Source organism: Hyaena hyaena, unplaced genomic scaffold (assembly GCF_003009895.1).
Source record: "Hyaena hyaena isolate Hyena2069 unplaced genomic scaffold, ASM300989v1 scaffold_32, whole genome shotgun sequence".
NCBI lineage: Eukaryota > Metazoa > Chordata > Mammalia > Carnivora > Hyaenidae > Hyaena > Hyaena hyaena.
The window spans coordinates 935,253-960,242 of NW_024080663.1; the positions used below are offsets into that span (position 1 = coordinate 935,253).

Sequence of the window (24,990 nt, forward strand, 5' to 3'; positions counted from 1 at the left end):
CAATAGGCTGGAGTGGAAAACCACGGAGGTCAGTGGTTGTAATAGTTGACATGAAGACGGCTTAATTCAGCGTGGTTGCCTGTAGAAGGGTGAGAGGCGATTAGAATCTGGAAATATTTTGAAGGAAGTGTTGCCAGGATTTGTTGATAATTACATGTGGGATATGAGAAAAAGAGAGACATCAAGGGTGAGTCCTATGTTTGTGAATAATTGGAAAGATGTGAATGCAATTGGTTGGACAGATATCTGGGAGGGAGAAGAAAGAGATTGATGCTGGATGTGGTAACTTCAAGATAGTCAATGGAGACATGGAGAAAACAGACACAAATGTTGGGAGCTCAGAGAAGTCTGGGTTTGAATGTGAATTTGGGAGTTGGTATTTGTAGCCGTAAGTGTGGATAAGATTTCCTAGAAAGTCAGGGCTTCTAAGGACCGAATCCTGGAACAATTTAACATTTAGAGATCCAGGCACTGTTACTACTTCATAGGGTTTAATAAAGAATAAAAGAAATAGCATGCACTCAGCAAATGCTAGTTTCCTCCAGTTTCTTCCCCTTTCTATAGCTGGGGCAGAGAGATAGATTCTTGATCTGTTTGGCCAATTACATCTCAGAGATTTAGAAATGCACTGGTATTTATAGTTGTTTTCTTCTGTAGAGAGGCTCATGGGTAATGTAATGCCATGTGATTCTCATGGATGCCTTTAGACTAATATGGTAAGAATATGAGGTTGAAAGTCTGATAACCCCATCAAAGTATCTGCTAATGAATGTTTTTGAAGGTTTTCAAGTCACTGGGTGAAAGATGCCTTAATACAAGGTTGCAGTCAAATGATATATCAGGCATGTTTATGAAAACCAAACAGAAACAAACACCCCCTTTCTCTTCTTTATCATTTAGTAACAGCCAACTCTCAGTTACGCAGGATAAGAAGGAAGCCTCTTGGTGCTAATTACTTAGAATCACAAACCTCTATAGGAGATGCTTAGTGATATAGAGCATTTCCTAAAATTCACACTCCAGTGTAAAACTGTATATCCTATTTTCTTATGTTGATTTGATACTTCTATATATTACTTATGGACAATATAAATAAGATCAAAAGATAAATGTTACACATTTGTTGCTCTAGAAAAGCATTCTGACAGATCAGAATGCTCGTGGAAGTGATGATGGGAAGCCCAGGAAAGAGTAACAGTATGGAACTGGCTTTGGCCAGCTTCCCTCACGGAACTCTGAGGGGAAAATGCTGTGGAAGAAGAGGAGGCCTGACAACCTCCACACCAGAAAATGTGCCAAATTTTTGAGGATTGCCTGCTCTTAAGGAACATAAAAGAAAAATTGCAAGTGGTATGCAGGCACTATTTTTGTATCTATCGCACCGTGGGTCTTAGCTGGCAGTGATTTCCCCCTGAGGAAATCTGGCAATGCTGGAGATGGTTTCTTTGTCACAACTTGAGGATTGCTACTGGCACCTAGTGGGTGGAGGCTAAACATCCTACAAGGCACAGAACACTTGCCCGCAACAAAGACTTATCTGGTCCAAACTGTGGATTGTGCTGAGGTTGGGAAGCCTAAAACAATGCCCGGTGGGCATAGTGGGTGCTTGATACATGCTTCCTAAGGGATTTTTAAAATATCCACCTCTCTAATATGTTAACTTTTTCCTCATTGTTTTTCTTTTCCATTTAGCTATAATATGGAATCTAAACTATTATTTGTTGAATAGAATTTGATCATCCTTATTTTTATTTAAAATTACCATTTGGGTTAACTTCCTTTTCAAATTTCTCTGTATCTATATTTATGCATTTATTTATTTATTTTTTCTGGCACAGTGACCATTCATAGTTAGGAGGATACTCAGCCCTGCTTTAAAGCTCAAAAAAATTCGGGGCTTAAATTAGGGATTCATGTGTAATCCTTTTCCAAAAACTTTGAGTAGAGAGAAAAATTTAGCAAGTATAAATGAAATATTGGGGAACATGTACGTGTGTGTGTGTGTGTGTGTGTGTGTGTGTGTATAGGTATATGTATGTATATATATATACATATTTGTGCATGTGTATGTATATGTATATTCATCCATACACACACACATAAACATACATATGTGTGTTTATATAAAACTTTAGTTTTGTATATATAAAATTCAAAATTTATATATATGTAAAACTATTTTTTTTTACATGGAAAGCTTTTGGGGAGGTCACTAGGGAATAACTTTCTAACCTTCACCTGCTTATCTTTCAGCTGATGGGTAGGAATTTCCATAAGAGCTGCCATGCCCATCTTTAGAAGGTATTACCTTTCTGAATGGGAATTGAGCTCCCAGAAATGCTGATTCAGTTTGACGAGAAACAGGCAGCAGAGAAAGAGAAATATCCTTGGTGCCTCCTGGGCTGTTAGGCGGGGCCTGGTGGGTGAGTTAGCACCTTTCATGATTTCTGAGAGACGGTGGGCAGGCATCATGTGCCAATTTAGATAAGCAGAGTACATGAAAAAGGATTTGTAATGCTATCCATTATTGGAATCTTTCTTCTCCTTGCCTATTTGCTGGGGAAAAGTAGGGTTATTTTCAAGAGCTCCCTAGGTGAAAGCAGGTAACTTTCATTTCATGCACTGTTCTAGTAATAACCTCCCTTAATCATCACAAGATAATGTCCCCAATCCAATTCCAACATGCAATTTTTTGTCTTAGAAAAAGGATAGCACATAAATGCTGGATGCACCAAGAAGAGGTTATTTCAGAAGGCAATTTTTCCTCTGCTAAGTGTCCATTTATCTCTTTCAGTTTTTGGTGGAGTTAACAAGGACTAACAGTCTAATGGAGTTTACCACTGGGGCCAAAAAGGCCAGGACTCAGAAGAGTTATGTCCTACCTTCCATCATTTTACTTGCTAGCAATTATAGCAACATTTAAAATGTGTTGAGTATGTACACCTTATGAGGCATTGGCCTAATTAGTCCTTCCAACAACCCCCATGAGTACCATTATTAGTTCCATTTGACAGATGAGCAAGCTGGGAACCTTGATAGGCCCCTGGCCTGGAGGCTTACAGGTAGCTTGTGGCAGGACAGAATTTGAAATCAAATCTCTGCTGACAGAGCCTGAGCTTTTAACAACTTCCTAATTAACCGCTACGGGAACAAAACTTTAAAAAAAATGGATTCTTATGAACCTAGACACATTCATTTTGCTCATCAGTATAAAAGGATTTCTTACTTCCTATCATAATAAAGAAACAGAAGATTGAAATCCTAGCTGGAGTCCACCCACGTGTAAACGTGCTGACCCATTACATATGGAGGTAGTATATCTGTCCTGGTCTTCATGAGGGTCATTTTGTCATACTAGGCGTTTTTCTGCTTAGTGAACAAGTCAGTCTGACCAGGATTAAAGTCAAGGCTTTGTCACTTTTGTTGTGGTTGTTGTTGTTGCTTGAGTTGTTTGGATTTTGGTAGAGGTTCTTAGAACAGTCTTTTTCAGAGTCTGGAATTTCTGTAAGCTATAGCCGCTTTACAGCTATCTTTTCTTTGGGCACAAGCCTGTCGTTCAAATTAATAGAAGTTTTAGATCTTAAATAAAAGCTGGCTGATGTAATTTGATTATAATACTGTAGTTTGAAGGTAATCACCGATGCTATGTTTGAAATTAAGTTTATGACTGGCTTTAGCTGAACACTCTCAAAGAACCGATGAGGTGTTTGCCTCTTGGGAGTCCATGCTCTCTTATTAAAGGCTAGGACTACGCCCAAGGAGGGCCCGGTGATCCCTTCTCTGGGATGGCCTGTATCAGCAGGACTTGATCTAGGCTGTGCCACCACTGATACACCTCTGAAATCAGCTGATGGAATTGCTAGGACCACCTCACCAACCCCATCCAAGCTAGACAAAGAAGAGTCCAGTTTCTTTTGGGACTCGCAGGCTCTCAGAATGTGTTTGCCTCTAACAGATGTTGAATTTGGTCAGGAGTGGTGAGCAGTTGTAATCTTTGGCTCTTCCTTTGGGTGCAGATTCTCTTTTCCTTTTTTCCCTACTGAATCTTGGGAGAGCAGGAGGTGGCTGGTGGTTTACTACATTTTGTGAGTTTTTGTGCGAAGGTCTACTTTTTTTTGTTTGTTTGTTTGTTTGTTTTCAACTCTACCCATGGAAACAAGAAAGTGAGCCCATATCAATGCTAATACATTTGGCATACTTAGCCCAACCAAGCTTCAGTTTTCTTCCTTGGTGGTTAATAATAGTATTGACAAAAGATTGTCTTTTTTAAAAAAATTTTTTTAATGTTTTATTTATTTCTGAGAGAGAGAGAGAGATAGACAGACAATGTGAGCAGGGGAGGGTCAGAGAGAGAGGGAGGCACAGAATCTGAAGCAGGCTCCAGGCTCTGAGCTAGCTGTCAGCATAGAGCCTGACATGGGGCTCGAACCAGCGAATTGTGAGATCATGACCTGAGCTGAAGTCAGACGGTTAACCAACTGAGCCACCCAGGCGCCCCGACAAAAGGTTGTCTTAAGGAGACAAATGAAATGATTTTTGTAAGCCTCTAGCACAGGCTGTGACACAGAGGAATTACTCAATAATGATTAGTTAGCCATTTCTCTTTCTACTCTGCCAGGGAAAGGAGGGCCATCTATGACAACTCCAATAAAAAAGAAAACCTACCAGGTCCGTTTGGGGATTTGATCTTCAACTTTGATATCAATGATTTTGGAGTAAGTGTGGGTGTGAATATAGCTTTAGGAACACACCAGTCTTTAAAAATACAGTTCTAGGGGCTCCTGGGTGGCTTAGTCGGTTAAGCGTCCAACTTTCGCTTAGGTCATGATCTCACGGTTCGTGGGTTCGAGCCCCGCGTCGGGCTCTGTGCTGACTGCCAGCTCAGAGCCTGGAGCCTGTTTCAGTCTGTGACTCCCTCTCTCTCTGACCCTCCCCTGCTCATGCTGTCTCTCTCTCTCCTAGAAATAAATAAAACATTAAAAAAAATAAAAAAAAATACAGTTCTAGACAAAAAACAAAACAGCACTCTATCATAATTGGAATTTCCATAATATTTATGGGGATGTTGTCTATTTAACAAATGTTATCTATTTTATAAATGAAATAATATGCTAGTCCATTTTGACAACCTGCTAATCACCCTTCACCCCAATCCATTTCTCATGTTCTTTTTAAGTAATAAAATCTTGAGTTTTATGTGTCTCCCCAGCTACCCTACTATGGGATACATTTCCCAGTCTCCTTTGCATTTAAATGGTGTCTTGTGACTAAATTCTGGCCAACAGGATAGTAGCAGAAGTGATGCCTGCAATTTTCAGGTCATATCTTTAAAACAGAGCTGTTTGCCCTCCATTTAACCTCCCCTTTCTACACTGGAATGCAGATGTGGTGGTGGTGCGCTGTCTTTGACTACACTACCAGAAGCATCATTTAGGGAGCAGCAAAGCAAAACAGCAAGAAAACAGGGTCTCTTGATCATCTCATGGGATGTTGCTTCTCTCCTTCCCTTGAATCTCTCCCAGCTAGGATTGTTATGGGTGTGAGAGAAATGAATGTTCTCATCTTGTTTAAGCTACTGTTATTGTGAAATCTTTTAAAGCATAAAAATCAGTATGCTAACTATTACATCACCTTATGGGGATGAACCTTTGAATAACCAATTTTATGAGATTTTTTTTCTTTGAATTGCAAAATTACTCATTAGTATCTTGCACTTCAGGTGGCTAGCTAGTAAAAATAGAAAAATAAATCAGCTTTGTGTCCAGTGATTAAAGAATTTACATATTTCTAAATCATCTATCAAATCTGACATAGTTTATATTGATGTTAGCTAGTTAATATTCAATGGCTAAGGTTTACCATGAAAAAAGAAAGATCCTTTAATTTATTTTTTAACCATGACTGATTAAAATGAATGGCTTTGGAATTACAACAGATACTGTTAAGTATATGTAGCTGATGACTTTAATCAGGTAATCTTGACTGCAATGTGTTGGTCATATGTAATGGGCAGATAAGTTATAACTAATGGATCAGAGGTTAAAGATATTTAATCTTTATAGATACTTTGCTTTATGGTAATATCAAACTATATTTTCTCATAAAATTGAGAATATGCAGTCTAGTAGAAGGTGGGCTGATTTGTGTGTTTTGTTTTTAAAACTAGGGGTCTGATAAATTTCATCAAACATTTAACACACTTTTTTAAAGCACTTAACATCTGTCAGGCACATTTTACTCACCAAACTGAAATAAAAGTATATCAGAAAAGATGAAGAACACTTCTAGACACAGGCATAGGACAAGAATTGCCTTACCATCAGCTTTGCCAACGGGCATGTGTATAATAAGGAAGATCTAACTCACCAGTGCAAACAATCACATGCTGTGGGTAAGCATGCCAGAGAATTAAAGGGCATTTGGCATACAACAAACACTCAGTTTGTCCTGAGCCAGATCTATTGCCTCTAATCCTGAGCATTTAAAAACAGGAGGAGCAATACAACACAGCAGCTTCAAGATAACAAGAAGCAGAGAGCTAGCCCAGCAGTGACATTGAAACAAGTGTCAGTTGGCTCTGATAATTGGGAACAGAGCAGATGTTTAGAAAAACTGAATAATTTATAGTTATAGGCGAGCAGCTTTTGCATGGGTGAATCTTGTCTCCTAATATAACTCTGTAAATATTAAAAATTATCTTATGGACAGATGATACTATCATGAGTTGAAACTGCCATGTAGGCAGATAATGTTAGAAGATAATTATTTAGTAGAAAAGCAATTCCTCTTAATCAGAATAATATTTTGTAAATGAAGGCTTTCATTTTCCATGAAAAATAAGAAACCAAACTGTTTTTCAGAGAATCAGCCACTTTCATGTGCAGGTTACAAACACAATTTTCAAATGAATGCAAATAAATGCATGCTCTGGAGGTTGGTGTGGTATGGTAGAGTGGTTAGTTATGGGCTTCTTGAATGCTCTGGTAGGCATTTGGTAGGCTGGATGTGTCGTTTTTAATTAGAGCCTGTAGAGAGCCTTGTCGTACATGATAAACATTTAATAAGAGCTAAATAATTCTTTTAAACTTAAAAAAGTTTTTAAATGTTTCTTTTCTTTTTTGGGGGGGGCGGGGAGCAGCAGAGAGAGAGGGAGACACAAAATAATCCAAGGCAGAATAATCTGCTGGCTCAGAGCCTGAGTGGGACTCGAACTCCCGAACCATGAGATCATGACCTGAGCCAAAGTCAGATGCTTAACTGACTGAGCCACCCAGGCGCCCAAGCTAAATAATTTTAGTATTAATTCAAATCGCCCTCTACATAGGTGTTATGAATTTCCCAAGTGACCTTCAAATATTGCTATAGCCAGGACATGGCAAGTTAGCTGCAAATGTGCTTATCCATGATTTTGAGAAGCTTTTTTCCTTAAAAAAAATGTTGTACAGGAAAATATTTTTAGTGAATAAATTACTTGTAACCATATTATGAAATGGCAAAACATATTTGATGATGTATACAGCCATTGACTCTCTCTGTTCAGAAATAATTACTGGCTCTGTGCCTTGTAACCCTTAACATTTATCTCCAACAGTATTATAGAGCAGCCACTATATTTTAAACTTTTGATCCACTTCATTTTTGCTTTGCTTCTAGTATTAATTGTTCATATTTGATACCAAGAACAGCACTCTATTATTTGAGGGCCAATACATATAAATTCCAGTCTTAATATAACATAGAATAACCAACAAGGACCAGTTAGCCTGGGGTGGTCTAAATGGGCTAAGTGACAGTTGGCTTATGGCAGACACATAATGCATTCCAAGGGGTGTGTGTGGAAATTTTCTGAGCTGATAAATTTAGCCGTAGAGCTGGGATGAGAACAATCTTGGAAAATGGAGAAGCCTAGGCCCTTTGGTAGCACATTATACAAAGAGTTTCTGCCTTTGAACATTCTTTGTGACAGTGACTCCCCTCCCACTTTCTCCTTTGTTCATTTACTCCTTTGTTCCTTCTTTACCCATGCCAACACAGCCAGAGATTTATGATGTCATGCTCATGGTTTTAAATTTGTATTTCAAGTTACAGAATATTGTTTTAAAGAGATAATGTGAAATCACTTTGAAAAGTTAAAGGATGTAAAGAGAGGTAAACATAACTAAAATTTTGCTTTGAGGCCCTTATTATTCTCAATCTCCTCTACTTAAGATAAAGATGGGTTCGATGTGGTAGGTTCTCCATAAATGTTCATTGAAATGAATCAAGAATGAACAGAGTAAGTCCTGGCAGAATGGGTCTGGAGTCAGAAAGATCTATGTGTGACCCATGGCCTGACTCTTACTAGATTTATAGCTTTCTGTGCTTTAGTGTCCTTATATGTAGAATAATACTAATTAGACTTTCCTCAGAGAATTGTTGTTCTCAGAATAATGCTTAGTATAAAATATGTGCTCCATAAAGGGTAGCTGTTATTATTGAATTGCAGTGGAGTGGTGTTATTCTAATCTACATTTTAGCCTATCACAGCACTGGTGGGGAGGGGGTGGTGTTTATTCCGGGTAATCATTTAACCCTATTTTTACTAAGCTATGGATGCAATTGGTAGGTGTAAACCACAGAGAATGCTGGGAAGTGGGGGATAAGGAAATAAAAGAGATAGGAAAGAGGGGAAAGGTGAGGAAGTGAAGTGAGGGTGAGGTGTTACAACATGCCAGCAACAATGGCCTCAAAAATCAGGAGTACCACTGTCATGTGACTTTGCCTTTGACTCAAGATAGTTGGGTCCTTATTCTTTTTGATTTTTTTTTAAAGAATTTCAGGGCTTCCTTTTTTACTTCATTACTGTTCAAGTCATTGTCTAGTCTTTAGCTGGACCCTTTAATAGATGGTATTTTCAAGTCTGAGCACCCATCCATCCATCCATCCATCATCCATTATCTATATTTCCCCCTTCATTCATTATTAAGCTTTGTAGTCACAGGTATTCCTACTATGTGCTAGGCATTATACTAGGCTTTTTTTGATGGGGGTTGGGGGTTAGATTTCTTCCTTCTTTTTTTTTTTCTTTTTGCTGGAAATTTGATTCATTTTGCTGTTTTTGTTACATTAAAAAATCTCCTGAATTAAAAATAATCAGAATATCTGGGAAATTAAAAACAACAACAGATGAACTATTGCAAATCTGATAAACCAATTAGTCAAATATGGAAAGTGAAAAACATGCTTGGAATGATTTTGACTCATATAATTGCTTCAGAATAATTTCTTAAGTGTTTCTAGGCAACAGCAAATTTAAGAAGAAGAAACAAATGGTGGGTTTCTCTCTCTCTCTCTCTTTCCCTCTCTCTCTTACATGCCTTTTTTCCCCTTTGTCTTCTTTCTCTCACATTGTCACAAAAGAGCAGCTTGTGTATCTCCCCTCATGTGATGTTAGATATGGCTGGTTGGGTCAGAATGTGGTATTTTTTATGCAGCATTCCTCACTGTGTTGGATGAGACATTATTTCATTAAGGTACAGTTGGCGTGCACAGGTACATGACAGCATTAGGTAGGGGTTCAATTTGGATAGAAATCACAGCAAACTGAACTTTGATAAACTATAACCAGCATCAAAATCATTTAGCCTTTATATTCTCCATCAGTCTTTTGGGTTCTGTTTTTGAAACTGAATCTTGCCTGCTATTTTTTGAGTTAACAGAGTAGATTAATGCTTTATATGATCTTGAGCAGAATGCATTTTCTAATTCTGCATCTCCATTCGTGGTGGAATTTCCCTTAACTTATATGGGATGGTGGCAGGTGCAGTGATGGCCCACTCCTCAAACTTTCTCATGACATAGAGTCCCACGGAAATCCAATCCTTCCTGCATCTTCCTGTTAGTACCTTATGGGGGAGGCAGTATCTAACCATTTGGAGACAAATAAAAGCTCATTAAAGAAAGGCAGAAGGTCAAAAGGGCACTTTGGAATATTAAAAAAAATCCTTACTAGAGAACATTTAATCATAAGTAGATAATCCTTCTCAAAGGGAAGGCAGTGCATTTACATCATTCTCCCTGGCAGTTAACCTTTTGCATTTTATGCCTGTGACATTTCTGTCAGGCACTCTGTGCTCCAATTAAAGTCAGAGGTCTTTGGACACAATTCAAAAAGTAGCAAGCTTCTGGAGGGCAGCTTGACGCAAGGCATTTTGGCAGAGGGAGGACAGCTGGGCAAAGAGGAATCTAGAATGTGAATGACACAGCTCCTTTGGATGCTTCTGAGGGTGCTTGAAGTGGGTCATGATGGATGTAGGCTATTGGAAGGAGGAAAGCAACAGACGTGACAAAACAGGAATTCTAAGCCAGCCTATAAATTGTACACATGGATGTCTGGACTGAGAGGTCAGGGCCAGGTGCCTACAATCAGGAAGTGAGTGGTTCAGTGGTCACAGTAAGAGCAGGGCTCATTGGGGAGGCAAATTGAAACTCTATTTAACTCTATTTAAGCAAAGTGATTCAGAAGGAGATGTTCAATATCATTTTCCTCCTGGGAACATTTCCTCCTAAGGCATTAATCAGGGCACCAAGCAAAATACTCACTAATATTGTTCCAAAGCTAAGACTTTGTGACTCAGAGACAGAAACCATGGAAACCCACTTATTTTCTGAAACGTTGCTCTTCTGAAAGAAGAGATGAGAGGATGAATAAGCAGACATGTTTTACTTAAAGGTTATGTGTGAGTCAGGGAAGCTCTGAGTGTTTTTAATACGGCGGAGAGTCCTATGAATATCTATATAAAATGATGCATGTAAGAGTGAAATCATTACATGTGTTGGAAATAAAATGTGCTGTAAAAGGGTAGCATTTACAGGATTTAACTTTTGTAAAAATTTTCTGCAGGATCTGAGGCATAATTTATTTTTATGATTAAGACATTTAATTAGATTTTAAATCCTGAGTCTTAACTCTTCAGCTCTATGTGTTGAGGCAAGTTAGCATCTACAAATGTCATTTTTCTTGCCTACTAAGTGCTATCTACTTCATAGGGTGGTTGTGAGAATTCTGTGAGATAATCTCCATGAAATGCTGAACACAGTGCCTGGTCTGTAACACATGCTCTGTAAAAATTAATCACTATTGTTAGCATTTTAGTCTTCAAGCCATGAAGAAAACCCATCCATTATTTCCAAATGGCAAGAATTCTAGTTGCGTGGTAATCTCAGTTTACTCAAAGGAAAAGACTCTTTGTGTGGGCATAAAGAAATGAGAGATCTTGGCCAAAAGGTAAAAATTCCCAGATAAAGTTCCAGGCAGTGTCTTTCTTCTAATTATTTTTGACTCCTAATAAGGACTAGGATCTAGTATTTTTTGAGCACCTACCATGTGTTAGGCACTCTCGAAACTGCTTCACTCATAGAGTTCTCTTAAGCTGCTGTAATTGTTCCACTGTTACAGACAAGGAAACTGAGGCCCAAAGAGATGAGAGAACGGGTTCAGGCTTATATGTACTGTGGCTGACAGAGCAGGGATTTGAATGCCAAAGGCCATGCTCTTTCAGTTCACCTCACAAGACTGTGGGAGTAGTAGTAGGAATGAAAATTCATGACTGTCTGGCCCTGCTACAGACTCTGAGCTAATAGCAGCGTTTCTATTTTGACGTTCTCCTTAAAATCTTATCCTCTAGCCGAGAGGCCTGGCAAGTGGCAAATGCCCCCTTGAGCAGGCACCTAAGTCAAGTGATAAACCACCATTCAGGGTTTAGGATGCTTTCCCTGCTTCGAGAAGGAGGATGGGTCTCCCTAGTTCAACTCCATCCTTTGACTTGGTTGTCTCTTGGAGCTAATGGGAAAATGTACTTTCTCTACCTGGTAATAAAAGCTTCTTAAGCACTGTGGGTAGTTGTTTTGGGGGAAAGACTGAATTTAAAAACATGCACCTGATTATTTAGCAGCTGTAGAAATATCTGAGAAGAAAATGTTCAGTTATCAGGTAAATCTGCTTTAGTGACATTGTTTCTTTAATGCCAGGCAGTAGGGGAGGCTGCTTAATACAGACAAGGCACAGATATTATTTTGTCTCCATATGTTGCTTCAGAACATTCTGTTCCCTTCACATTTTGAATGAGATAAACAAGCCTTCTTGGGTCACAAGGATGCAAATTCACAACGATATGAACCCTTTGCAGAAGCATGCTTTTAGGACCATTCCTTAAACAAAGCAATTTGCTCTGAACATTTCCAGAACATTTACACCTACAGCTCTCCTTTAGTTTTATAGCAGGAGAGCACTGAACCGGACTTGCTTTGAGGCCCAAGTTTACCCTTAATGGCTCTGTGACCTTAATGAAGCCCTTTAGCCTCTCTGAGCCTATTTCCTCCTCTCTGCAATGCAGGTGTCAGTGCTTTTCTTCTAGGATTGCTGTGAGAATGAAATGACAATGTAAGTGCAAGTGCTTTGTCAATGGCATAAGGCCATTTAAAAACAAATCATTCCTGTTATTTAAAATCACTTGGTTGCTAATAAAGGAGAACTTATGGTTAATGACATCCTGAAGATTTAAAACAAAGTTGTAGTGAAGTCACAGGGATGAAAAGTGTAGGGAATCCAGTCAATAATATTGTAGTGACGTTGTATGGAGTCAGGTGGTGACTGTACATATCGTGGTGAGCATTGTGTAATGTATAGAATTGTCGAATCACTACGCTGTATACCTGAAACTAATGTAACATTATATGTCGACAATACTTCAATTAAAACAGAAAATAAAAAAAGTAAAGTCATCATAAGATGCCAGAAATTGTGTAATGTGAGAGCGACATGAAAGAAAATCTGGAGTGTGGTAGGAGCTGTTTGGAGAAAGGAGAACTGAAGAATAGAATGTGCTTTAAAGACTTCCTGTAAGAGATAATAGGTTTGTAGACCATAGTGTGTGGTCTAAAATGCTGTGTGGCATCACTTTATAGGTAGCTAGGGTAGTCATGAGTTTCTGATCCACCTCTTCGTAATTATGTAAATTCTTTAACCTCTGTGCAAAAAGTGAAGATCATGACACTGCATCACAGGGTTATGAAGATTAGATGGGATGATAATTTGTAGAGTGCCTGGTAGGTAATATGTCTGGTAAATATGGTTTCTCCTCTTCCTCCTCCTCCTCCTCCTCCTCCTCTTCTTCTTCTTCTCTCTCTCTCTCTCTCTCTCTCTTTTTGGTCAGATAGGAACTCTAACTAGGCAAGCTATGGTCAATACCACTAGAAGCTTATGTGCTTCTCAGAACATCCAGGCAAGGTCTGAAAGCTATCAGTAGAATACTAGTAAATTCCCTGGGATTACTTACAGTGCTGCCCAAACTTGTTAATGGCGTCTGAGTCTGTTAACTACTTCAGTTATCATCAAGTGCAGAAAAAGTTGTAGGTATTCAGTATGGACAAAGACTCTTACAGAGGGGCCTCTGAAGACAAGCAGCGAGGTGTCTGCAGAGCGCAAGGGTATGCAGGGATTAAATTCAGAACTCCTTCAGAGATAAGGGTTCTGTGTTGAGGATGAGAAAGTAATCATCAGCTAAGCTAGACCGGTAAGAAGCTCTTGCTAAGGGACACCTTACAAAGGATCAAGCTTTCCCAACTGTAGAGTTGATCTATTGAGTTATTTTTAAGTATTTGTTATCCATCATTCAGAAGCACTTCACATCTTTGACCAAACAACCAAAGGGCTTATAAATATGCACATTTCAATGATTACAATATAAGTTTTAAAGAAATGTTAATTTAAAAAAACATCTGAATAAGGATGAGTAGTCAATGATTTTAGCTATTAAATATACAAATGTGTGAAATTAGGCAAGTAACATGAGAAACAATTTAAAAAGGAAGCTTTTTTCCCATGCTGTCAATTTGAAGGCCTCAAGCAATCCGCCCTGTATAGTGTGGTGAGGATGGACAAAATGTGGTCACATAGCTAGTGCATATTTTTACCTTCCAGGTCTTTCCTATAGTTCTCACTAAAGAGAACAAATTCACAGTGAGTGAGATTTTGAAAGCTACCTATATTTATTTCAAAGATCCATAAGTTTTAAATTATTGTCATTATTATACCACAAGAAATTCCATCTTTTTTTCTACGTGTAGGTTAGAAAATGATTCTGACACTTCCCACGTCTCTTTCTTCCATGCTATCTATATTTTGTGAAAATACTAATAACCCCATCTTCCACTTGAGCTTTTCAATTGTTTTTCATGTCCATCACCTCATTTTAAGCCAAGGCAATTTTAAAACTTTACTTGTTATATCACAGGTTGCTGACTTGGTACTGATTGTATGTGATGGGCAGGGAAGGACGTTGAGAAGTGAGGTCAACACCTGGGACCAAATAATTAGTAAGGTAGAAGAGAGAAAATGCTAGTGAAGTATTCCTACAGTGTCTTCTCTTCCGAAATACGGTTGTGACTGGGGAGAGCCTGGGAGAAGCATGATGGACACACAGTGTAAACACATCCATAGAGCTGTCACCTGTCCTAAGGTGAGAGTGGGGGTTGGGGCTGTGAATAAGCACTGTGTTTTGATTACCTCTTATGTGCTATTTGGTGCTAGTAGCTTACTTAGTCCATATATTTTTAATTTGGTCAATAGCTGTAAAAGATAGATATTATTACTACCATTTTGTAGATGAGGAAATAGGCTTGGAGAGCTTTGGATAAGTCACCAATATGTATTTAAGAACTAAATCTTGTATGGCTATGCGTAGATGACATTTACAGTGAAATTTCTATTGTCTTCTAGTGTTGTCTTAGTCTTTATTAGAAATCCAAATGGAAGATCTGATTATGCCCCTAAAAATAAGAATGGCTCTTATACATGCAACACGGGACAGGGAGTTATGGAATATCTCGGTGAGGGCTGTACCTGAGGATGCTTTGTTCTAGAACCTGGATCTGGTGCTGGTCTTGTTGATTCTGCTTCTTCATCTCTTCCTGTTCTTTTCCGCTGCTGACTCCATCTAGAAGCCATTTCTCCCTTAAGGCCTTTTTCTGATATCAGGAAACATAAAGATGTTCTCATATCAGTCGATAATTTCCCAAGTCTCTGACTACTTTGAAATCTTGTGAATATTAATAGTGAACATAGTAAAGAGAAATGTTTTTTCTCACTGCCTTACCTGAATAAATCTGGTATTTTCCGTCACTATACTCTTTGTAACCCTTTTCCAAAGCCAGTTTTATGTACCTAAATCCTGCTTATCCTACAAGTTCTAGTTTAGGTCCCTCCTTCTCTGTGAAAATCTTTGTCCTTCCCTCATGCCTTTCACAGTCCCATCCTCACCCCCAGAGAACTCTCTTTCTTTAGAATCATGCAGCACACTCTGCTTACTTACACTGTATGTCTAGCAGTTGTACAGAGACCTTATCATGTGATGCCTCACTATTACTTATTTGATTAATGGGTGCACATTTTTTGTCTTTGAAGTAAAAGTCTCCTTGAAGCCATTTTTTAAATCCATCCCAATGACAGTGTTCAGCGAATGCTCCAAAATTTTTTTTTTGTAGGATTAATTGAAATGATGGGCAAAACAAGAGATTGCTGTTGTATCTTAAACTAACTCAATGTTAGTCTTAAGGGGGTGGTCAGCATTTATTGCTTTGCCTACCCAGTACCTTTTCTTTCTTCTGAGAACCTCCTTAGTTCCAGATACATAAGTTTAGCACAAAATTACTTGTTCCAATAATACAATGCACAAAATTCATTGATCTGTCTAAATACTGAATTTTTGTCAACTTTAACAAAATGATAAATATTTATGTTTTATCATATGGAAAAAAAAATCTCCTTGAATTTGCAGGAAAGAATTATAATCCTGGTCCCGGAGCCTGAGAAAACTTATAGCAAACGAGAGATGTGTAAATTTTTTAGAGGACTTAGCTAGCATCCCGTCCATGTCTTATGTAGGAAGTGTTAGATATTATTTCCAAAGAGTTTGAGTTTCTGCTTTTCTTCCTGAAGAAAACTGTTCTCCATATATATCTAATCTACCTGTGTAAATCATTTGTTCAATAATTACTTATTGGGGATTTGTGCCTAAAATGGTGAGAAGAATAGAAACTTTGTCTTGTCTGAGACTTCTTTCTCTTCCATCACAATTAAAATGAGAGCAAGTAAAAAGAGCTTTGTCTTTTTTAAAAGGATGTTAGAACTAATACTACTGGAATCTAAATATCTTCTAATTTTGAACAAAATTTAAATAAGTTTCTTTGTGCTAGGTAATTATCACATGATGGTTATTTTAAGTTAGGCAATGGTCTCCAAACCAATATGAAACATACTGATTACAAATATACATTATATGGAATTATACTTTATAGGACTGATAAAACCTGGACTGCTCTAGCCGAAGCAGGGAGGGGACCCAGAAACCTGTGGGTACCCAGAACGCCCAGTTTGAAAACCACTAGGTTGAGTAACAGCCTTATCCCAGATGATCATGTTCATTTTGGCCTTTTCAGAGTTTCAAGTGACTGCATGTGGACAACACTCCCAATAAGAGTAGTTTGTATTATTCCGGTTTGTAGCCAGAGATTCTTTGCCCTAGTGTTATCTTAACCCTTAATTATGGCTGTTCAGCTGTTTGCAGAAATGTTCTCCAACAGTCACAGTTAAATGTTATTAATAAAGGTCAAGATTTATCTCTTGAGGTCAGAGGTGCCAAGAAAATCTTAGTATACTCATTTGAAGAATTTACTTTGACTTTAATTTATTTTTATTTGATGGAATGTGATGATAGTCAATGCAGAGTAAGGAAGACAGATGACACCTATCAAAGTAAATTATAGTCCTTAGAAACCACCTACCAGGACAGTTTCAGTCATTTACATCCGTATCACTATAAGAAGCACTCAGATGGGATGGTCTTAGGATGCTGAGTTATAGAGAACAGAATAATTCTTGTGATGTGATTATATGAACTTGGAGCTACGTTCTTGGTTCTTAGTCTGGTTAGGAATAAGAATAATTTAAATTTTAGCTTTATAAAACTTTGTTCATAATTCACAAATTGTCATTTACCTCTGGCAACAAGCTCTTTGCCTCTGAATATAAAATACATAATTTGGATGTGCAATTAAAATGATATGGTACAATTACATATTATGACAAACTGAACATAGTTATTTTGCTTTTATGTCACAGTTTAGACTTGTGCTTTCATCTAGAGGTTAATGAAAATCTATTTCACATCAGTGACATTCAGAATCAAAAGCCATGTTAACTAGATGAAAATATAAGAGACATGTGGGTAATGGATCTTTGGGCAGTATTATTATTATTATTTTTTTTTATAGGGAAAGGTTTTCCTGAAGCACATTGCATTCTGTACAGCAGTTACAGTAGACTTTAGGAATAAACTCTTTATACTGTGGATCAAATGGACTTCCAGAAAAGAAGAGTTTTCTAAGTTGAGTGTATTTTGTGTGTCTTGGTGGCAGATTGGGATCATGTTACTAGGCAAGGGGACCCTTAGTGTACAAATCTCAGAAATGTTTGAAAGTCAGAATGCTTCTAATATTCCCGGGAACTCCCTTTCTAGCATGCCACTGGTATGATTGGCAGGTTCCAGAGCTAAAGAATATCAGAGTGAGTTACTACAATTATTTGGAAATGTATGTGCTGATGATACAAAAGGAGCTCTTTGTAAATGTCTATGCTTGTGAAGTGTAATGAAATAGTTTGCAATCAGGAAAGTGCTGCGGACAGGTGGATGAAGAAGAAAATAGAAGAAAGGCTGGTAACTATAGAGGCCAATAGAGCCTTTTTGATGTGGTGAACATATTTTAGAATCAATTTTAAAAATACTTCTGCACATTTCTGAACCCCATTTTGGAAGGGTGCCTAGTTGCTGTTTGGTGTGGCCAACCATTTTCTGTAAAACTTAGACGAATGTAACACTGTCCAAACCACCACTCTTTCCTCTGTGTTCCCGTTGCAGTTTTTGCCTTGCATATAGTGTTCATCACAGTATATATGTCGTTATAAGTCTCTGTGCCAGTTATCGTTTTAAGGATACAGGTCAAACTTTATTTTGGATTCTTAGTGTCCTGCTTAGTACCTTACACATAATGGGTCCTTAATACATGTTTATTGACTAAAAGGCCCTGTGTGCCCCTATGTAAATCCTGCTTATCAGTTAAGATTCAGCTTAGATCCCACACCTTTAAAAGACTTCTTTTGGGGCTCCTGGGTGGCTTAGTCGGTTAAGCGTCCGACTTTCGCTTAGGTAATGATCTCGTGGTTCGTGGGTTCGAGCCCCGTGTCGGGCTCTGTGCTGACTGCCAGCTCAGAGCCTGGAGCCTGTTTCAGAGTCTGTGTCTCCCTCTCTCTCTGACCCTCCCCTGCTCACACTGTCTCTCTCTCTCTCTCTCCTGGAAATAAATAAAAACATTAAAAAAAAAAAAAGACTTCTTTTGACCACCCCAGATTAAAGAATTACTGTTTATACCATTACTTAATTTAAAAAATAATCTTTTAACCTGTCCTAGTTATTTATTGAATCTTGGGGTTCCCACTATAGGCAGAAGGGCTACAGCCCTTCATGGCCACTGCTAGTCTCCATGGCATTAATACAAAAATCAGGAAAAAATTGCTGTTTCTCACCCTCACCCCTTTGGGTCAGTGCACAGCTTGGGAATGTGGATAGCAGCTTTGTTCAGAGAAAAAGTAACTTCGTCCTTTAGACAGAAGCAGACTGATGCCGCAGTGCACAGTTGCAAGGGAGCATGGGCAGGGTTTTAGCACTCCTTTCTCGGGTATCTTTGTGCAGTACACAATCTGCACAACTGTGTACAGCAATCCAAAGCATGATAATGTTTTGATTGGATTGGATTAGAAGAGGACTCCTTGGTTGCAGAGAGTAAACCTCTAAGGAAGATCATGTATTATTTTTTGGTATATTGGTTTTGGCAAGTATTGAAAAGAAGTGTCACCTCAGAAATGGAACATTCAGTGAGTTACAGTTTTCTTTTCCTTTATCTTTTGTTTTTATTTTTGAGAGACAGCAAGAGCAGGAGAGAGGGTCAGAGGGAGAGAAAGAGAGAATCCCAGGCATGCTCCACGCTCAGTGTGGAGCCCAGGCTGGAGCTAGATCCCAAGACCCTCATATCATGACCTGAGCTTGGACGCTCAAGCTCAACCGACTGAGCCACCCAGGTGCCCTGGAGCCAGTTTTCTTATGTGAAACTTGTTTCCTAGAATGAACTGAGGGGATACTGAACCCTTTCTCTTACTGTGAGCTCTACTGTTGCTTGGCTACCTACCCTACAAGGATGGCAGTTGCTGACTGCTAGACAGCTATCCATTTACTCAGAAGCAATCATTACTTTATTGTGAGACTCAAATTGTGTGTAAAGTGTGTGTGTGTGTGTGTGTGTGTGTGAGAGAGAGAGAGAGAGAGAGAGAGAGAGCAAGCACTGGTTAACAGCGAGAAATGGCTTAGCTCTTGGGGCGCCTGGGTGGCTCAGTCCGTTGAGCCTCCGACTTCAGCTCAGGTTCGTGGGTTTGAGCCCCATGTCAGGCTCTCTGCTGACAGCTAGCTCAGAGCCTGGAGCCTGTTTCGGATTCTGTGTCTCTCTCTCTCTCTGACCCTTCCCTGCTCACGTTCTCTCTCTCTCAGAAATAAATTAAAAAAAATTTTTTTTCAAAAAATTAAAAAAAAGAAATGGCTTAGCTCAAAAATCATTGTGGATTTGATTTTTGATTTGCGTTTCATCAAAGTAACTTGGTAGAATTTGCTTTTGTTTCATTGATTTTTCTAGTTATACACACATTTCTTGGCTCTATCTACACTCACTCATGTAAATTCAGTGTGGCACACTGCAAGGATAGCAGGCTAACTATACTTTGAAATTATCCATCAAACTTTGGAAATGTCAATTTGTATAGGAATAAAGGAGCAAACAGAATCCAGAGAACTGAGGCTAATTAGAATCTTAAATTATGTTTCTTTCAGAGGTGATTACTTGATCCATCAGAAAGATGGAGTTAGCTGAGTTCGGCAAGTTTACCTGAAGTGTGTGTAGACTCCACAAGTGTGTGGCATTGTTTCATTTAGGGATTCATTAAACCTATTGATGGCAGCCCTGCCAGGGACGTAGCTTCCTTCTTGGACCTGTTCACAAGGAGCTCATGTTTGTCATTTGGTTGCATCCTGTGACTAAGCTACGTAATAAAATGTTGAAACTCAATGTGCTTTAATTACAAAATGACCGCACCCATGGGAAGATGTAAAGTCTGATTTTAAAAATGGAGGTTTATTTCTGGGGATGATCTCATGTTTTGTCAAAACAAAACAAAACAAAATAAAACAAAACCCTGAAGCCATACTTAAACAATATTGGATTCATTGCACTGAGCTTTTAACTACAAGCATCCTTGACCATGCCAGACAGTGTCTGTTATGTACACCCCAGGGAAAGGCTGGCCTTTCATGGATTTCAAAAGGGACTTCCTAGCTGGGTCTGTCCCTAGGGATGTTAAACAAGACTGTGTTCAAGGCCAAATTATTAAGGCTGAATTCTCAAGGTTACCCAAGAAAATGAGGAAATTCAGTAATAAAGGATAAAGTAATAAAAGCATGCCTTCAACTTTCCACAAGTTTCCAGAAGGTATTAATCTCATATGCAGATTTTCTAGTTTCTTGGCCTGCCCTATGGTTATTAGGGTGTGATAGAACTGTGCTGATTTTTTTCCTTCCTAGAGCATCTTTACTATAGAAATTTGAGTGCCGTAGAATATTTGAATACAAAATAATTGCAATGAAATTAAAATAATAAATTACCTTTAAATGCTGGTGCTTTAGTTTTTCTTCTTCTATTTTCAGACGCTTCTGTGAGATTTCTTCTTGTATTTTTCTTTTATCCTGAAATAAAAGAAGTTCCAGCATAACCTTTTTTTTCCAGTTTGCTTAAATATGTTTCTTTGGGGTTGTCATCATTACGAATGGCTGGCCAGGCATATGCTCTTGGCATTGGTAGGAAGCCACTTTGGAAACTCATATTTCAAAGCGAAGGAGGGCAAAGTGAGACATTCAAAGTATTTTGTTGATGGAAAACGATATAAGCTGCTTATATATAAAAAAAGAGAACTTGAAAATATTTTAATGTCTTTCCCTCCCCACTGCCCTCCCATCCCCTTAAAAAAGATCTTCCCCATTAATCTAGCAACATTGAGCTCCTAAGTGATACAATGGAAAAAGTGAATTTTAAGGAGGGAGTTTTGAAATAGGCATGAGGAAATTCTGTGAGGAGAGAGAGAGTGTTCCTGGCACAGAACTGAAGAAAGTGCTGGGCAAAAGGTTTGCTTCTGTGGGAAAACAGGATAGCTAGCCTACAGAGCATTAGAAAACTAGGAAACTAGAAAGTGGAGTGTTTCCTCCCTGTATAATTTGCTATGTGAAGATAGAGACAAAAGGGTTCAGATAATGCTTGTTAACAGTAAGAGGGCTTTTAGCTGAGGTACACAAAATTCATGGGGAGATACAGTATCTTTCACCAAGTTTAAATTGCATTACCTCAAAAAACCCAGTAGGCATAACTGTTAATGCCCAGAGGTACTTTTTAGAAAATACAGCATATATACTAAATAGCCTGTGCTTGATTCTGGCTCTGTTGTTTACTAGCTCTGTGTCCTTGGACAAAATCCTTAACTCCTCTGTGCCTCGATTACCTAATCTGAAAAAGGGGCATAATAAGAGAATCTCCCTCATAAGATAGGACCATTAAAGGTATGTAAAAGTTCCTAGGGCGGTGCTTGACACATAGTAGTCCGTAAGTATTTGTTTTAAAAAATTTAAGTAAATACCACTTAACCTGTTAATCACAGAAAGTAGCACACTAGTTTTCATAATGCTTCCATTAGCCTGAAATGTTTTTGAGATTCCTTCTCTGGAATCGTTTGAGGCATTTTATTTTATTTTTTTTATTTTTATTTTTTATTTTTTTTTAAATGTTTTATTTCTAGGAGAGAGAGAGAGACCACGTGAGCAGGGGAGGGTCAGAGAGAGAGGGAGTCACAGACTGAAACAGGCTCCAGGCTCTGAGCTGGCAGTCAGCACAGAGCCCAACGCGGGGCTTGAACCCACGAACTGCGAGATCATGACCCAAGTGAAAGTCGGACGCTTAACCGACTAAGCCACGCAGGCGCCCCCGTTTGAGGCATTTTATAAGCGATGCAAAAAGGCACTTATTTCCCTATTTTTTTTTGAACAGAGGTGATATTATCCTCCATCTATTTTATAAGAGTGGGTTTTAAATCTACTTTCAAAACTGAAAACTCCCAAAGGATAAAAATTTGTTGCCAATGAAGACAACTAGAAGAATGTGAAGCAGGCTCAGAAGGTAATTTAGAAGGAAGAGTTCCAAAAATCCTTGGCAGCATTGTTGAAATAAGTACATGGCTTCCTGATGTGACTCCTTTGAAGATAAAAACTCTTTTTTTGATGTATAAGTTCAGGTACATTCATTGAGGAAAAACGACATGTTGCTCTCCAACTTTGGGTCATGTTTATCTTTGTGTGTTAGAAGAATATATGACTTCATTAGTATCACTTTGTAAACTTCATAAGAAGCTCTTTTGAAAAAAAAAATTAGCTAGGCAACAAGTGTCCGTCTCTAGCATCACTTCTTTGGATCAAATCTGGTCTTTAGGAACAAAACCTCTGATAGCCTGTGTCAGTTCACTATATCCAGAGGCTGTAATTGAGCAAAGATTGGTAATGTTTCACATGTATTATGCCAAACATTTTGGTGAGTATTTTACAGGAACTATTTCATCAAATCATCATAATAACAAAGATATTGTGATGCTTTTCATTTTAGAAGGGGAAATGTACATTTAACTAATTAATTTACTAATCTGAGCTCAATGAACTTATAAGCGGAGGAACCAGGATTTGAACCCCTGCAGTTTGAGTTCAGCCTCCACACTCTTAGCCAATTCACGACGCCATTTTCCTGAACGAGAAATGAGTCCAGCTTCTCACAACTTTCCTCATTGCCCCCTATACCATGAAGAACCATGGCCTGGAGGCAGTGCCAGCAGATCCAGCAACAGGAGTGGGGCCTCTTCTTAGCAGGGAGCACAGTTTTGGTACCATTTTTAGTGTGAGTGTGTAATCATCCACCTCTCACCACCGGTGGCCCATGGAGAAGAATGCCTTATGTGTAAGAGCAGTGACTGCTGAACCTGGCAAGTCTTCCCCACCCTGTAGATAGCCAGTTTGGGCTGGTTTCATCTCGGGGTTAGTAATAAGGGAAAGCTGTGGGTAGAGAGAGGGAGGGCATCTGAAGTGTTTTGGAAACAGAAGGCTTATAGAGGGTTGCTAAGGAATACCAATGTTTTGTCTCTCAGAGGTAATGTGATGCCTCCCTTATGTCAGTCTAGGTAATTAAGAAGATAAGTTTATAATGTTATAGGCATGATTCTCTTTTAAGACAGAAGCAATTTTTCGTCGTAAGGTATTCAACCGCAAGTTCTTCTTTGGCAATATTTAATTGGGACCTATGGGAATTACTGACAAATAAGATGGCGGTAAGTTAGTTTTATAAAGGCAAAATAAACTAGAAGTCAATGCTAAGTTGTATACCCAGCTCTATTGCTAGTGTACCGAAAGTTACCAGAGCCTGTGAATTCCTTCCCTAATTATCATGGAGCAAATAGATGTGAAATGCCATCTGCTTCTAAAAATTTTCCCGGTAGCTTGGGCATCTCTCTAGACACCTTTTGCTACTTGGCACATCAGATACTTAATAATGTTAACTCTTATGAATAACTTATATTGATGTTTACTTCTTCAGTGTTCAACTAAGGAGGACTTCTGTTTAATGAACAGTTGTGTGGATTTTAGCTGGCTGACTTAGAATATTTTAGCAGTTGACACCCACAAATTCTAATTCTGTATAAGTCTACCTCTTGATTATTTTGCAAATTAATTTATTTACCTTGTGCAACTAGAAAGCTATCATGACCATCTATGATCCAATGATAGTACTGTATTCACAATAAGCATAAAACTCAGGAGTGTATTTTAGAGATGTTATTGATTAACAAAGAGCTAATATTTTAAAATGCCTGAATCTGTAAAGAAGGCATGATTGATCCTGAGTTATTTAGTGGTTAATTTATCTAATACTGCACTACTAATGTACAAATGCTGTCTTCAAGGTGACGTTAGAAGTTGTGCAATATTTAAAAATTATTCAGAAGTAGATACCTTCATCAAGAAACTTGCATTCTCATAAATAAAGAAAATCATTTATTCAATGACTATATAGTCTGAGAAATAAAGTGATAAGTGTCATTCCTGAAGCATAAAGAAGGTTCTATGGGAGTTGAGGGGAGACAGGGAACAATTGCTTCTAGCCGATGTGGTTGAGAGAGGCTCTGATGTAGCATTTGAGTAGAGTATGTTGGATAGTTGGTGTTGGTGGGGACCAGGGGAGTGGGGAGAAAGGGGATTCAGGTCAAGGGCTTAATATGAGCAAAGGCCTAGAAGTAGAAAATTGGAACATTATATAGAACAGCAATTCTGGAATCTATGTTGCCCTATGAGTTAGTGGGAAATAAAATACTGGTAACTGGGTGAGGATAAGTCCTCAGCATAAAACTGAACGGCCGGACAAGGGATTTGGGATTTACTTATGTATTGAGATAAAAAAGCAATGAAAATGTTCAGAGGGAGAAGATTAATACAGTTAAAACCATGGTTTAAGAAGTTTAATACAGCCTAATTGTATAGTAGATGTTGAAGGTGGAGCACCTGAATGGGGATGGTCAGTTAGGCTATGACTCATACATAAGACCAGGAAAGCTTGAGCAAGAGGTAGCAGAAGGTGTGGATGTCAGACATACCCAGGAGTTCAAGTTGGCATGAGTTGGAAACTGGTGACATGGATGCAGGAGAGGAAGGGGTCAAATGTGAGCATAAGGCTTTTATGCCTAGGTAGAGCAGGATCACCAATAGACACAAGAAA

General features: G+C 38.5%; 1 protein-coding gene across 1 annotated transcript in view; it reads right to left on the bottom strand.

Annotated features, from left to right (window-relative positions):
* PALMD (palmdelphin) overlaps positions 1-24,990 on the bottom strand; it is a 47,993-nt gene that overhangs the window by 11,722 nt on the left and 11,281 nt on the right. Inside the window, exons 2-3 of the mRNA XM_039228441.1 lie at positions 20,799-20,879; positions 14,882-15,006 (exon numbers count right to left, since the gene is read on the bottom strand). Of these exons, the coding sequence (XP_039084372.1) occupies positions 14,882-15,006; positions 20,799-20,879 (206 nt within the window). The remainder of the gene's footprint in view (positions 1-14,881; positions 15,007-20,798; positions 20,880-24,990) is intronic.